Genomic DNA, 15,739 nt, shown 5'->3' with positions numbered 1-15,739 from the left:
AGCCTTTGAAACAAAGCCGCTTGAGTTCTGAGAGCTTTTCCTTTTCAAACTACTCTTTTTTACTTTCTTTTTAAAGCACAGAATGTTTCAACATTTAACTGCCAAAGGAAAGAGAAACAGTGTTCTCTGCAGTTTAAATGAACTTTTTTTGGGGGGGAAAATTAGGAGTTAATTCACCAAAATTTATTAAAAAAAATCTTATTTCTTTTATAGAAAACCAGAATTATGCAGTGATTTTTTTTTTTAATCCACATCCCCTTTAAATCCATTCTTTACATAGTCTGCTCTTGTCTTTTATTGCTGCCTGGTCCACGAATGATTAACTTTCGCTTCCTTTGAAGACTAAAGAACAAAAGGCCGCTGTTCAGAGTCCCTTGTCTTGCTCAGGCATTCAGCTCCAAGAGACAAAACCCAAAGTACTTTGTACCCTGTGCTGGAATACATTTGCTCCAGTGAACACAGGAGAGATGCAGCTTGTGATAACCGCAAACCAGTGTGTTATCTCAGTGCTTTATTATTCTGCTGTGTGAAGATCGGCCGTCGCCAGTGCTATACCTTGCATAAATCCTCTTTAATAGTCGTATATAAACACATCCTTATGTTTTGTCCTTATAAAAAGCGCGCATGGAAAGTTACACGTGCTGATGTGGAAGCACGGGAGGAAAATACACCCGCGATTGTGCGAGGGCTAATTTTACACGTGCTCATATTAAGCACGGAAAGTACGCGTGTGTATATGCATGTATAAATACACGTGCAAATGTGCACGGAAACAGGTACACTCGCAATGCTGCGGGGGTTAACTTACTCACACCCGTGGCGACAAAGCAAGCGGAGTCTCCATACTGCGTGGGGGGGGGGGTTCTCGGCGGCAGCATCTGGCCCGTCCCCCAAGAGACCCGCGACAATGGGCGGAGTCTCGACGAGAGTCCCGTTTTTATTGGCTGATCAGGTCTGACTGTGGGCATTCCAGAAGCTTCTCTGCACCCCCACATTGGCTATGGGGGTGCCCCTGAAGCCTCCAAACATCCCCCACACTGGCCACGGGTGCCCAGCGCCTCGGCGCTCCCTTCTCCTAACGGCCCTGGGCAGGGGCTCTGGGGCCAAACAAAAGAAGCTGTTGGCCTCAAACAGCACAGAGAGAGGGAGATGTGTCTACTCCTTCCATAGCGAAGGAGAGAGGGGGGGTTTGCATCCTGCCACACAAAGCCACACACATCCATAACCTAACTAGTTAGCTTAAAGCTCATTCATGCTGCTGCAGAAATTACTGGAGTTAATTTTGAACGTTACCGTGCATTTATTTCTTAGTTTTTGCCCAGCAACTGTCTTTTCCAAGTGCCTGTCTGGCCCGAAATGATGTCTCTGTGTGTTTGTCAGACGGGCAGACACAGCTGGTGGACTTCTCCCACTGGGTTATATATTCTGATGGAGAGATGCTGAAGCTCTCGGCTCCTGTCTCCGCGCATTAAGGTGACTCTCTGTGCTGTAACAGGCTCAGGGCCCTGCAGGAGGGCGAATTAATTAATTAACTAGTTAATTAACTGTCGTGTTGCTAAATGTCTGGGAGAAATGACAGGGGAGGAGTGAATGGTGGTGCCGAAGCATGGCTGCTGTGGTCAGCAGTGCCGGGGGGTGCATTGGTCCTCTTGGATGTGTTTACCCTTTATATACAAGATCCTGATCGTTCCTAAAAGAAAAGTCTTGTACTTGGGATGAAAACACAGCACGGGGAGCCCAACGCAGCCACCAAACAACAGGTGAAACGGGCAGGTGGAAAGCAGGAAGGAAAATGAAATGCAGATGAAAGGCTTGAGATCAAACAGCAATGTGAAAAAAACCAACCCAACCAACCAAAAAAAAACCCACCCGAAACCTATAATAAATAATCTAAACCAACCAACCAAAAATCCATCCGGGACCAAAACTCGTGGTTTAACATGGGGATGGAGAGGAGCTGCCAGCCCTGTGACTTGAGCTCCAGCTTATCTCGTCAGCCTGGGTTTAAGCAGGGAGCTCATGGGCTTGCTGGAGACCTTCCTTCTCATCTCTAAACAGTCTGGTAAATAGTAATAACTTCCTGAGTGTCCAATAATGCCAGACTGCTAATAGCCCCCATGTTAAAATCCGGTTTGATGGGGTCTTTTAAAGTTTCTTAAGAGGTAAATGCCTTTGTAATGAACATCTTAATGTTAGATTGGCCCTGTGCTTGATGTTTTTATTTAAATGCAAATTGAATCCTCCCACTGGAAAGCTAAGAGGAGATTAAAATAGCTGGTAGGGGATGAGAATTTGCTTTATGGAGAGTCATTTGCCTCAACTTCTTGTTGGTTTCCTCATTTTTCTTATTTTATGGCTAGAGCTGCTATAAAATAGCTCCATGTCTCAACCAGCACAAGCTATCGGCAACAACAACCCTTTTCTGGATCGTGATGGGTCTGAATTGGGGTCAACAGCAAGCGGTTTTTGCAAGCCAGGGCTGAACTTGAAACCTCCTTCAGCCACCCCTGGGGACTGTCACTGGTCCAGGGAAGTGGCCACCAGAGAAGTGAGTCCCCTTTGAAACGGGAACATGAGATTTTCCAGCTCGAGAAGCTGCGGGTTCAAAGGCTGTTGAGTGTTTGAGCACCTGATGCTCAGGTATGCTCAGTCACGCTCTGGATCTGTGGGGAAAGCTCTATGAACACAAGGCTGGAAAGAGCAGAAATCCCGGGGGGGTGTCAAGAACTTTGGGAGCTCAGGGGGTTCCTGAAGGATTTAGAAACATCTCCTGGGTTGAACTGCAAATGCATCTCTGGGGAAGAGCTTTGAAGCTCAATGTAAGATGCATTGGAGGGATCTTTCTCTTTTGGCTTTTGCTTATAAACGATATTTTGTTCTGCAAAGTTATTCTGCAGCAATTTTAGGAGAAGAATAGAGAAGCAGGTCAGGGATGTGAAAGCCTGGGGTGGTCAGTAGGCTGGGAAATGGGGACCCAAAGCATCCCATGCCCTACTGCTGCCTCTGCAACCGTGGGGCAAAGCGTCCCCCAGCTCCCAGTCCCAACTGGGACCAGCCTGGGGCAGCCCCTCCCGAAGTGGGGAACCCCACATTTGGGGCTCTCCCTCCTCTCAGAGGCAGCTCCTGCTTTCTAGCTCCTACTCCCCTATTTTTGTCCGTCTGTCTCCCTTTTCGAGGAGTTTCGCTTTGGCAGGCGGGGAGGGCGGCGGGGGGAGAGCCTGAGCTCCAGAACATCCTGTGCGAGCGTGGGGAGCCATAAAAGGCTTAAATACGGCTCTGTGTTACAGTGTGTACACACACACGCACGCACACCCCCGGCTGCCGCCGCCGGGGGAAAGACCAGATGGGGAAACACTCTCCCTCTAATTGTCCTACATCTCCGGGAGGGTGAAGATTAGGGCTGCTGGATTTATGCTGAATTTTGTTTTAATTTTGTATTCATTTTGTGCCTTTCCTCGCATCCCTCCCACGCAGCTTTCCCAGCCCCGGCGGCTCCCGGCGCCGCTCGCGTCCCCCTCGCCGGTGCGGGGAGGGAGCTGGGGGATGCTCTGCGGGAACCGAGGATTCGGGTGTCGCGGTTGAAGAGCGTTTCTCGCAGCCGCGCTCCCCCCGCCCTGGACCCGGCTCCCCGGGGGCTGTGAGTACACCCGAGCAATGCGGGTGGGCGGGAGGGAAGGAGGGGGTTTCTCGCTGGAGGTCAGCGGGTTGTTTGGGGGGGATGCTTTGCAGGAGGACGGCTTTATCCCCGTGTCAGGCCAGGCTTTTCATAAGCAACCAGAAACAAAGCTTTGAGTTTGTGTTTCCCCCCCTGCAAAAGTGGGTTAAGGAGGATGCATTTTATATGTTTTCCTTTTGTTTTCTTGATTTTTTTGTCCCTTCCCCCCCGTAGTCCCCAATCCCACCTTTTCAGCCCCTCTCCCCAGCCAGGCCCTGCCTGCGATGGGTGCGGGCGCTGAGCTCCGCCACTTGAGATCCTGCCCAAGCTCTTTACATTCGCCGCCGGAGAGATGCAGCCTAAATACAGAGTCGCAGGAGCTTTATAAACGTACCCAGTGAGACTGCAGGGCTTGAGAAAGACCTTCTGTGTATAACCCGTGTGAAAGAGAAGCAGTTTGTGCAGAGCAGAGGGCGAGGGGGGGATGCAGGATGCTGCTGGGTGCTGGACCGGGGCACCCATCGGTCTCTCAGGTGGGTTGTCTTTTCTCTTGATGAAATTACAACTCTCTTGAGACAAACTGCAAGGTGAATAAATCTTACCTCGTTCTGCTGACTCTTTAGCCCACCTAGGAAACAAACAAATAGGATGGGCTATTTAGCTGTGCTAATGAGTGTCATAAAATGAAACCGCTGTTCTCTCTGTCCTGTAGCCTGCTAAAGCTCTCGGCATCTGGCTCCGTGGAATATTCCCTTCCACAGCCTCTCTGCCTTCCTTCTGTTCGCAACCTTGAGAAATTGCATTCGGCATGAGGAGGCTGGAAACCATCTCAAGGGACCAGTAATGGGGGGAAAGGGGTGACGCCGGGGAGGAGGTCGGAGCGGCCCCAGTTTGCTGTCTGCACCTTCAAACTGCACCTACGTACGTCTGCAAAGCGAGATGCACAGGAACAGAAGGGATTAAACGAGCTGCTTGTGAGTGCCTCTGCTTTTTCTTCGCTCGCTACAATTAATTCTCTCATAATTGCAATGCTTTTTCACTTTCCTTGTAACTAAACAGTCTCTTTTGCCAGCTGGGTGATTTGGAGACAAAGGCAGGGAACTAGTGGATTATTTTTTTCCTGGGTAGCTGTTACTATGGCGAGGAAACTTGATTCAGTGTGAAGAGAGGTCAGAAATACCAGACTGAAAATTTCATGCATGTTCTGTTTAAAGCTTCAGCTGCCGGGGTTTGAGCAATGGAGAAGGCACCAGAGTCTCCAGTTTTCAAAGGCTCTTTTTAAAGCCTTTTCTGCTTAAAAGTTGGAGTAATTGAAAAGCTAGACTTGGTGTTACATGACCTTGCGACTGGGACTGTGTAATATTCAAAGCTTATAGACTGTATCTTGTTCTGAGTGTCACCAAGAAATGAGAATGAGCGTTTGGGACAGGAGCTCAGGCTTCTGCTGTGCTGGGGATGTTATAAAGGTGCCAGACTTTGGAAAAGCCCCTGGTCTTTGGCGAAATAAGGATTTATATGTTTTGGGTTTGTATTTTTGTTTGTTACAGCAGAGGTTGGTACATGAGCCCACAGGGCCGGGGCCTCTTGGCTATATTATGTTTATCTCCCAGTGCAAAGGGTGGATACTCCGTTACATTTATGTGCTTCTAGGAGGAAAAGCAGCTCTCTTCTATCACACTGATTAACGGGGAGGGTTAAGTGCTGCTCCCACATCCCAAACTTTTCGGTGCTTTATTTGAGATGCCCTGTATCCTGCTGACTTCCAGCATAGGTGAAAACAGCACAAAGGCAAACAGGGGAAATTCCCAGGGATCTCCCCAGTGTCCCCCCTCCTGGCCCTGTACGATGACTGTTCCTTGGGACGGAACCGTGTTCCCTGCACTGAATCATCTCCTTTTAGCCGCCTTCATTGAGTCTGTGCTGTGTCATCTCTCCCTGCTCATTATTTAATAGAGGCAGCCCAGGCAGAGCTGAAATGAAGCTGCTCGCTCCCGCCTGGTGCTGAGCAGCAGGAGCTGGGGTTTATTTCTTTCTTTTATTCCTCTTGGTGTTTTTGTGCTATTTCCAGCATATTGTTGCCCCTGTTCCTGCCTTTCCCGTGACGCCCATCCCTGGAGCGGTGGGAATCGTTTGCGCTCCGACTGGACGTCAGCCTGTTGGCAGCTCCACAGCCCTTTTGCTCGTATCAAACTGCCCCTGCTTTATCTGGGGTGACATTTTGGTGAGTACAAGAGCGGCTTTTGTTTCGGAAAGGAGCGGTTGCTTTAATAGGCTTCTCTGTCAGGCCACTGGCTGTCTGCATCTGTGTTCTAACCTGCTCCTGGTAACAAGGGACATGTGGGCGTTTGGCAGGTGGGAGACAATACGGGGAGCGGGGATGTTCTGGGATGCGTGTCCTGGCTCTGACCCATTCCTGATGGAAATCTAGGGTCACGCTACTGAAGTCAGCAAAGCCGAGGGTATTTCTGAGGTCAGCTGGTGATGAAGAAGCGTTGTTGTCCCCTGGGTCTTTATGGTGTCCCTGGAACGATCGCTGTTCCCAAAGTAAGGGTGTGAGCGGGTGATGCTCTGCGGGGCACAGCAGAAGTGCTGGAGGCTTTTCTGAGCAAGTGGGACAAACGTGGTACAGGATGGGTTTGCAGTGAGTTGTACCTGCCCTGGGCTGGCTGGGGATTCAGGATCTTTATGTTTATAGCCCAGAGCTCCTCCCTGGGCGGGTCTGTGTGTTATGTGTGTGGCTGGTACACAGTGATGCCTTGGAGGTGGATATGCTCAGCAATAAAAATAGAAGATTTGGGAGTATTTTAGTGGCTTTTCACCTTCTGGGGCTTTTTTGTATTCCCTTGCATTTGGAGACATGTAAATAAGGTCTGTTTTCCTTCCGTGCTGATGCAGCGATGCAATAGTTTGGGTAGTGCTGGAAGAACACCCTGATGGGTGTCAAATCCTGGAGGAAGGCAAGATAGGAAGGAAAGCAACAGCAGCTGCACCGGGCAGCACCCACCTCTCTGCCTTGCTCACTTTAATACTTCTCAGTGTTATCTCTTTTATAAGCCACAAATCATTGCAGGGAATAAATGCTACTAACCCAGGAGCTCTCTGAAATGAGCCCCATGTATTAATAACCTGTGGGGTGGGGGTGGCCTCTCCTTGCGGGGATCATTTGGGTGTTAGAGTATGTACCCATGTACCCATGTTAGAGTATGTACCCATGTACCGAGATGTCCCCCTGTCCTCATAGCAAAGACCATGGGGAGTGTGGGTGAGCACTTAAACCTGGGGTTTCCATCCTGGGCTCAGCACTGTGCTGCCGTCTCCTCCAACAGAAAAGCAATTACCATTCATTTTGATTTTTATGTAGCTGTTTAAGAAAAAAAAAAAAGTTAATGCTTCCAATTTGTCTGGTATAATTAAGCGATAATTCCCTCTGCCTGGGAGGATAACATGGCTGCAGCGCCCGGGCTGGGGGTTTGATCGGCGTATTTTGATGGCTCGCATGGCTTTCTAGGGAGATTCAGGTGATGCTGGAGCGATGGAGACAAAGGAGGCGAGCACGGTGTTTCAGACTGACCTTGATTTTATTTAATGAGCACCAAAGCGAAGGAGAGCCAGTGAGTCATATGCCAAGGCGACTGAATTCAGGCAGAGGTTTGTGTTACTGCTGAGGGTGGTGGCTCCGGATCCGCTGGTTCCTGCTGGCTGGGATCGCAGCTGGGTGGGATTGGATTTGCAGGTCTCTGCTCTGCCTGAGCTCACGAAGGACCTACAGAAATACTCAACCATCTCCAAGAGCTTTAAGTCACGCTCTGGTGTGTCAAAAAAGACATTTTTTTAGACAATTCTGCCGGCGATTTGAATAGCCTTAATAACAGCGGAGTAACCGGCCCCAGCCGTGAGGTTGTGCCTCTGTCAGCGGTCTGAGTGATGCTGATTGTGTCTCATCCCAGGACTGCGCTTAATAGTTGAAGAAATTGAGGCAAAGGGTAGGAAAATGACTTCTCGGGGGTCAGGATGCAAATGTGTCATGCTCCTGGAAATAGGAGCTGGCTCTGCTTTTTTAATTTGCTGGCCCATACTGAATCTGTCCATGGTAATGCATGAAAAATCACCTGGAAAAAAGATAAATAATTCATGAAAGCAATAGCCCAGAGCTGCTTAAACTGCCAAGGCAAAAATCCCCGAGCTGCTCCAGTTGCGGGGAATGATGCACATTGGAGGAGAAGGGGTTGAGAACAGCAGCTGGTGATTTACTCGGTTGTTTGCCCCTTTCTCCCCAGCTGCTGGGAAGATGCAAAGCGTGGTTTGACTTGCTGCTGCTTTCTGTTGTTGCTTTGTGTCCCTTTATCCTGCGGCCCCCACGGTGCCGGGGTCCTGCTGCTCAAGGTTACAGCCCAAGGAGTGTTTATGGCTTTATTAACCATATTCTTTATGCAATAAATAATGTTTAGCCGACTAGTGAAATCTGTTTGGGAGAATAAGTTAAAATAAGAAGCTCTGCTTGGATTGATTGGTGTCAGGCCAGCTCAGACTCGTAGGCTGAGTGGTTTTGATGGATCGCAGTCTAATTCTCTGAGATGATGCTTTTCCATCACTTTCCCCTAATTCACACTTGCAGAGGAGACGTAGGAACCAGAGAAAACTGCGTTCCCCTCCAGCCAGGCCCTGCAGACAGGCAGACAGCCGGGAAGTGAGCAGACAGCCTGCAGCCTCCTGGGTTTGAACGTCGCTTGGGGGCGGAGATGCTCGGGAAACAGGATAACAAACCGACTCCAACCTCTCTTGCCTTTCTATTTTTTCTCTTTTGTTTTATTTTTAGGATCGCTCTCTGCACCGGCTTCTGAGGCAGATCTGGAACTGCAGGATTAATGGAGACGCAATGACAGGTACCGGTGGGTGCTGCTGCGCGTTGGGGGTGGCGCAGGGGCCGGTGGCTGCGGGAGGCTGGTGCTCCCATCCCTGCCAGCAGCTCCGGGTGCTGTTTGTACTTTGTTTGCTCTTTTATTTTAATCTTTTCCCTCTATTTCGCAGCGCAGGGCAGGGACTGATGCTTCCTCACCTCACCGGCCACCATGGAGCTGGCGAATACCAAAGACTTCCAGTGGAAAACCCTCGCCCCGCTCCCCAGCCGCAGGGTCTACTCCACCTTGGTGGAAGCTGGCGGGCAGGTCTTTGCCATCGGGGGCTGCGATGACAACGGGGTCCCCATGGATTGTTTTGAGGTCTATTCCCCCGAGGCCGACCAGTGGACCTCGCTGCCCCCCATGCCCACGGCCCGCGCCGGGGTGGCCGTGGCCACTTTGGGCAAGAGGATCATGGTGATCGGAGGGGTCGGAGTGAATCAGATGCCGCTGAAGATAGTGGAGATGTACAATATAGATGAGGGCAAGTGGAAGAAGAGGAACTCGCTGAGAGAGGCGGCCATGGGCATCTCGGTGACGGCAAAAGGCAAGGAGGGTTCGGTCCTCCCAGGGCAGGGAGGGATGGGGAGGGTCAGCATCGGTTGGTGCATCAGGCACAGAAGCTTTCCTGGCAATGGCATAGGGTTTGTTATTCTCCAAAACCGTTTCTGTTCTTCTAGAAGTTGAACCCCGTGTATTTGTCATATCCCGCTTGCTAAAGGTGGCAGCTGAGAGCATAGAGTCATAGAATTGCTTTGGTTGGAAGAGACCCTCAGGATCATCGAGTCCAGCCATAACCCAACTCTAGCACTAAACCATGTCCCTAAGAACCTCGTCTAAACACCTTTTAAACCCCTCCAGGGATGGTGACTCCAGCACTGCCCTGGGCAGCCTGTTCCAATGCCCCACAGCCCTTTGGGGAAGAAATTGTTCCCCACATCCAACCTCAACCTCCCCTGGCGCAACTTGAGGCCGTTTCCTCTGCTCCTGGCGCTTGTTCCTGGGGAGCAGAGCCCGACCCCCCTGGCTCCAAGCTCCTTTCAGGCAGTTCAGAGATCAGAAGGTCTCCCCTCAGCTCCTGTTCTCCAGCTGAACCCCCCAGGTCCCTCAGCTGCTCCTCATAAATAAAACCAGATAAACCCTGAGGCTGCTCAGTATCATCAGCCCTGGACTATAAAAGGTTGTGGCTGTGCTGGTACCTGGGTTATTTTGGACAGGTCCAAGCTCCAGGGTCTCGAATCAAACTTCTCCAGGGTTTTGTAGCAAATTCTGGTCCTCACATGCAGGTGATGGGCAAATAGGAACGGTGGTGCTGGCTGCGCGAAGCAGGCTGGGAGCACCCCGGCTGAGCTGCAGAGCCAGAAGGGATGGTCTTGGAGCCTCAGAACAGCATTGGTTTGAAGAGCCATCCCTGGAAGTTTGAAGTTTGAAGAGCCATCCCTGGTCCAAACCCAGAAGCAGCCAGGAGAGAGTCAGCTTCACAGTCATGGGCTCAAATCATTGTACAAGCTCCCACGTCGCTCCCCTCTGCAATCCTCACCGCCGCCTTAAATGGGGCTTGTTAAAAGCCTGTGAGGCTCTGCCTTATCAGCCCATCTCGTTGTTTAATTTCCAAGCAGAGATGTGGAACATTGATTTCCTTTAGCAGGCTCTGCTATGCTTTTGAAGAGCCTGGGGCTGGGAGCCGTGTTCCCGAGCAGCGCGCCTGGGGTCAACCAGCTTCCCGCCGGGCCCGGGATTACAAATCTAATCTCCAGGCAGCTTCTTTGAAAGCTGCTTGAGTTGTTTGCTTAAGTGGGTTTAAAAGCTACCGTCAAGGAATGTTTAAAAATAATGTTTACCATCTCGGAGGTGTTTTTCTCTGAGTATAAGCTTTCCTGACTGATATGGCAGGGTCAATTTGGTGTGAGAACAGAAATAGCGGCTCAAATCCTTGCAGCGGGTGGGCTGGTCTTTGCTTTTTCAGCTGCTTCGTAGGGCTGCCCACAAGGGCAAGGCGGCTGTCGCTGTTCTCCTGAATCGAGCCTGTGGGGCTGTAGTGCTTGTTGAAGGAGATAACGTGGGTGTTGTGCAGGTAGGACTTTGTTTTGGAGAGCTGGGTTTGCCATCAGCCAGACATGGATGTAGCTGATATGGATTTGATGCCAGACCTCAGTGGGGCAGAACAGGAGCTGTGTTTCTGATGCATTCCTATAATAATTTTGTGGGGTTTTCTTTATTGTTTTCCCTTGCTTCTTGGCCCTGTCCAGACTACAGAGTCTATGCGGCTGGTGGGATGGGATCCGACCTGCGGCCGCACAACTACCTGCAGCACTACGACATGCTCAAGGACATCTGGGTGTCGCTGGCGGCCATGCCCACACCCCGCTACGCTGCCACCTCCTTCCTGCGAGGCTCCAAGATCTACGTGCTGGGTAAGGAGCATTCCTGCCTCCTCCTCCTCCTCAGGCACTGCCGGGCAGCAGCTCTTTTGATCTGAGTGCTGAGAAACCTCCCTGGAGGTTTGAGGAACACTCCTTCCCATCCCTGCCTGTTTTCTTATACATTTATAGAATCATTTAGGTTGGAAGAGACCTTCAAGGTCATCAAGTCCAACTATTACCCCACCGCTGGCACTGCCCCATATCCCTGAGAACCTCGTCTCTGTCTGTCCAACCCTCCAGGGATGGTGACTCCAGCACTGCCCTGGGCAGCCTGTTCCAATGCCCCACAGCCCTTTGGGGAAGAAATTGAGAAATTCAGAACTGCTAAGCTTGCAGCTGTGGGTTTGGAGCGGGGCTGTTGCTGGGTTTGCATTCACAGCTCCATTGCAAACCCCTGCACCCTCAAACACCCCGGGAGCTCCCAGGTCCCACAGCAGCTCTTGTCTCCCTGTCCCAGGCCCATCAGTGGCTGGCTGAGGGTACAGCTGGTCTTTTCCTGCTCAAATTGCAGTCCCGTGACTGTAGTTGAAAGCCCTTGGACTCAACTAGTGAGTAAAAATACTTTCTATGCTTTTTAGACCAGCAAAGTACCGTGCAGCTTCACAAAGGGTCTGCCTTTGGCGGAGGAAAGACGCGCTGTAGCTGGGAAATGCTGGACTGAGCCTTTTGCAGGGGATGATTTTCAGTATATTTGCCTTACACAAAAGAAAACTAAGGCAGAGAAATGTTGCTGTTAGCTCAGTGGCCAAACAGAATATCAGGATCAAAATGCAGGAGTTCTGATTGCTCAAGCCATCAGACAACCCTGGCTCTCTTTAGGGGTTACCAAAAAAGACTCTTTGATCTATTTTGCAGTTTGCTTTGCTGCTGGCAAACAATTTGTGGGCCCAGTAGTGAGCACAGGCTCTGCCTTCAAAGGCAACACTGAATATGTGAGCCGAGAATAGCTGTATTCATCTGCATCCGAGGGCTGGAAGAATGAAACGCGTCTTTGGCGGTGGGAGCAGCAGCTGCTCTGGCTCTCCTGCTCCATCAGGAGCTCGGGTTCGCTGGATTGCACCGGCCCCAAGCTCATCTGAATTGCAAAGGGCTCCCTAAGCACCCATCCCTGCTCTGCTGTGAATTTGTCTTGATTAAACGGGTGCATATTAACACCTTCCTGCGCTAGCAACCCACTGCTGCCAGCGTGGAGGGAGGCAGAGGGTGCAATGGAGTGAAAAATGCGGTTAAGGAGAAGCGAGCGCAAGGGTGCGAAGGTGCGGGTGACTTGAGAGCTGGGGAAATCAGGCGCTCAGCCTGCCCTGGGAGGCTCCTCTGCTTCCTGCTGCCCATGGATTGGTGCTGTGAGGCAGGTTTGACCCTTTTCCTTCCATCTCCTCCACCCCAGGTGGAAGGCAGTCCAAGTATGCTATCAACGCCTTTGAGGTCTTCGACACTGAGACCAGATCGTGGACCAAGTTTCCCAACATCCCCAACAAAAGAGCCTTCTCCAGCTTCGTGCCTACAGAAGACAAACTCTTCAGTCTCGGGGGCCTGCGGCAGGGCCGGCTCTACCGGCAGCCCAAGTTCATGAGGACCGTGGACATGTTTGACATGGAACAAGGTGGGTGGATGTCCCAGCTCTGTCCTTTCTGGAGGAGCAGGGTGGGTGGCACACAGGGCTTTGCTGTCTTTGCAGAGCTCTCATCTGCTGAGTCCTGGGACCGCTGGCACCTTAAGCCCAGCCTAGAGGAGGGCCTGTGGTCAAGATTAACAAGTCGGGGCAGCAGGGGGGGAAAACCATGGTCCCAAGGCACTGGGTTCACAGCTCCCTACTGATGTGGCACAAACCCCATGACCCTTATGTCATGGGGTTTTACTACCCCAAGGGGAAGCAGCAAAATGATGCTCCTACAAGCAAGTAGGAGGTCAGAGAGGCTGATGGTTTTCTGGGAGTGGATGCTCCTGCAATGCCGGCTCTGTCCTGTCCCTCCCAGGTGGCTGGATGAAGATGGAACGCTCCTCCTACCTGAAGAAAAGGCGAGCGGACTTTGTGGCTGGCTACCTGAAAGGCAGAGTCGTTGTGGCTGGGGGACTAGGTGAGGCACTGCGGATGGTGGGAGCACTTTAAAAGCATCTGTGAGTCATTTGTTATCATCACAGAGGGGAGAGATCCTGGCCCTGGCTGCTCCGGGGAAGCAGGGAAAACGCATCCCATAAGTGAATGGGGTCCAGAGCACAGATGCTGTTCCAGAGGAGATAAGAGATGCTTGCTCCTGCTTCCCAGGTGACCCAGTGCCTCATTCTTTTTTTCATGAAGATGGTGAAGGGAGTGGAGCGTCTCCCGTGTGAGGAAAGGCTGAGGGAGCTGGGGCTCTGGAGCTGGACAAGAGGACACTGAGGGGTGACTCATTCATGGGGATCAATATGGAAAGGGGGAGTGTCAGGAGGATGGAGCCAGGCTCTTCTCGGTGACAACCAGTGACAGGACAAGGGGCAATGGGTGCAAACTGGAACACAGGAGGTTCCACTTAAATTTGAGAAGAAACTTGTTCCCGGTGAGGGTGGCAGAGCCTGGCCCAGGCTGCCCAGGGGGTTGTGGAGTCTCCTTCTGTGCAGACATTCCAACCCGCCTGGACACCTTCCTGTGTAACCTCATCTGGGTGTTCCTGCTCCATGGGGGGATTGCACTGCATGAGCTTTCCAGGTCCCTTCCAACCCCTGACATTCTGGGATTCTGTGTTTTGTCCTTCCAGGAAACCAGCCGACTGTCCTGGAGTCCGCAGAGGCCTTCCACCCCGAGAAGAACAAGTGGGAGAGCCTCCCCCCCATGCCCACCCCGCGCTGCGCCTGCTCCAGCATCGTGGTGCAGAACTGTCTGCTGGCGGTCGGTGGGGTGAGCCAGGGCCTGAGCAGCGCCGTGGAAGCCCTGTGCCTCTCCGATTCCTGACCCTGCTGGTGCTGAGCAGCTGCTGGTGGGGCTGAGTCTGGGGGAGCATCACCCGAGCTGCCCCAGGAGCCTGGTAGCTAAACCCAGCCTTGCTCTGGAGCCAGGGCTGCTGTTCCTCTCCCTCGTGGGCACTGACGTTCCAGCCCCATGGAGGGAAGGAGCATTTTGGCCAGGGGTCCCCTCCAGTCGTCTTCAGAACTCTGCGGGGAAGCCCAAGTGAAGGACCAGTTCATAGTGTCTCCTACCAGCAGAGGGACTCTGGAGATCAGGGCATGGGCAAGTCCCTCCCTGTGGCCATCATCACCCGCTACCAGAGGCGATGGGTTCAGAGGTGTTAGGAGCATCCAGACAGGTCAGTTGTGGCTCAGGGAGAACTGAGGTGACGTTGCCATCTCTGAGCACCCTGGAATCGACGTGTGTGTTTCCCTGCACAGATCCCCTTGGCTTGCAGCAAGGGAAGCTGCTAACCTGCAGCCAGATTCGGGGGATCATTCTCTTGCCTTCATAGCAAGGCTTTTCCTGCAAGCCCATAGCATTTGATTGTCGTTTTGCCAGGAGCCAGAGCACTGCTCCTGGGAGGGATGAATACCCAAGGGACCGTTTAGGCTAGAGGGAGGACCTTCTTGGCACAGGGCTAGCACAGATACTGCCTTTGTCATGTTTCACACAGAGATGGCTTTGCTGCCAGTGAAGCCAGAAGCCCCTGGCTATCACCTGCTCTTTGGTTTTCTTCTGCCCATGCAGTTTGCAGGAGGGCTGTCCACACCGTGGGGTTACAATTGTAGCTGTAGCAGTTGCACCATTAAAAGCTTGTCTTTGGAGAGGCCCAGCCTATGCTTTGGGCTTTAGCATGGAATCGTTTTGGTTGGAAGAGACCCTAAGGATCGAGTCCAACTGTTACCCCAACCCTGATGCTAACACATGTCCCTGGTAACCTCAGCAGGGCCTGGTCATGGGGACCCTCACCCAAACCCTCTTCCTTGGCACATCCTGATGCATCTGCTTTCATGCAGCCTCTAAAAAAAAGGTTTGACCACATGGTGCAGAGGTGCAAGATGTGCTCCTGCAATCCCCTCTGAGCCCCCAAGGACAGAGGGATGGGCTTCTCCCTCCCTTCCCAGAGTCACAGAATCATTTAGACTGGAAAAGACACTGAAGATCATGGAGTCCAACCATAACCCACCCCTGGCACTGCCCCATGTCCTGAGAACCTTATCTCTGTCTGCCCAACCCTCCAGGGATGGTGACTCCAGCACTGCCCTGGGCAGCCTGTTCCAATGCCCCACAGCCCTTTGAGGAAGAAATTGTTCCCCAGATCCAACCTCAACCTCCCCTGACACAACAAAAATGATTTTACAAAAGAGTGGGACCCAGGCTGAAAAGGGGGACCCGGGGGAATGAGCGCAGCAGCCGTGTGTCGCTGCTGTGCCCCATGCCTCGGGCGCTGCCCCCTCCTTTGTCCCTTTCCGAGGTGTCCATCCCGCTTTTAAGGAGGTTCTTAGGGCGGTGGGGGTTCCCGGTGGTGCTGCGGGCAGCTGCGGCCCCGCCGGTCGCGGATCTCCGAGGACACCGTGCGGCGGCCGCGGCAACGGCAGCACCGGCCCGTGGGGGCGGCCGGGGGCCGGGACTCGCTCCGGGAATGCCGTGAGCTGTGACACCCGGGACCCCCGGGCCGGCTCCCGCCCCTCCGGGGGTGGCGGGGCCGTTCGCGGCGGTCGGTGCTCGTTAGGAAATGGTGAAACGAGTTGGCTCCTTCTGAAGTGCAGCCCTGGCAGCTCCGAGTCCCCTCTCTCTCATCGCAAAGCTCGGATGAAAGGGGAAAAGCCCCGACTTC

General features: G+C 52.4%; 1 protein-coding gene across 3 annotated transcripts; it reads left to right on the top strand.

Annotated features, from left to right (window-relative positions):
* The first annotated feature begins 3,255 nt into the window (after positions 1-3,255).
* On the top strand, positions 3,256-14,728 carry KLHDC8A (kelch domain containing 8A). Of its 3 annotated transcripts, XM_065038357.1 has the most exons (10): positions 3,289-3,637; positions 4,368-4,629; positions 5,724-5,876; positions 7,164-7,303; positions 8,472-8,538; positions 8,684-9,100; positions 10,803-10,967; positions 12,364-12,579; positions 12,953-13,054; positions 13,712-14,728. In XM_065038357.1, the coding sequence occupies exons 6-10, from the start codon at positions 8,725-8,727 to the stop codon at positions 13,903-13,905; spliced, it is 1,053 nt and encodes a 350-aa protein (XP_064894429.1). In that variant the 5' UTR covers positions 3,289-3,637; positions 4,368-4,629; positions 5,724-5,876; positions 7,164-7,303; positions 8,472-8,538; positions 8,684-8,724; the 3' UTR covers positions 13,906-14,728. The 3 variants fall into 3 exon arrangements, with proteins under 3 accessions (XP_064894427.1, XP_064894429.1, XP_064894428.1); XM_065038355.1 differs by lacking the exon at positions 7,164-7,303 and having other exon boundaries at positions 3,256-3,637; XM_065038356.1 differs by lacking the exons at positions 3,289-3,637; positions 7,164-7,303 and adding an exon at positions 3,703-4,188.
* The last annotated feature ends 1,011 nt before the right edge of the window (positions 14,729-15,739 follow it).

Source organism: Columba livia, chromosome 22 (genome assembly GCF_036013475.1).
Source record: "Columba livia isolate bColLiv1 breed racing homer chromosome 22, bColLiv1.pat.W.v2, whole genome shotgun sequence".
Classification (NCBI taxonomy): Eukaryota; Metazoa; Chordata; class Aves; order Columbiformes; family Columbidae; genus Columba; species Columba livia.
The sequence above is the reverse complement of the archived record's forward strand: the minus strand, read 5'-3'. Positions and strand labels throughout refer to the sequence as shown.

Coding starts and splice junctions, on each gene's coding strand:
- KLHDC8A (XM_065038355.1), top strand. CDS start 8,725: ATGGAGCTGGCGAATACCAAAGACTTCCAGTGGAAAACCCTCGCCCCG. Junction 9,101..10,802: donor CATCTCGGTGACGGCAAAAG/GCAAGGAGGGTT, acceptor GGCCCTGTCCAG/ACTACAGAGTCTATGCGGCT. Junction 13,055..13,711: donor CGTTGTGGCTGGGGGACTAG/GTGAGGCACTGC, acceptor TTGTCCTTCCAG/GAAACCAGCCGACTGTCCTG.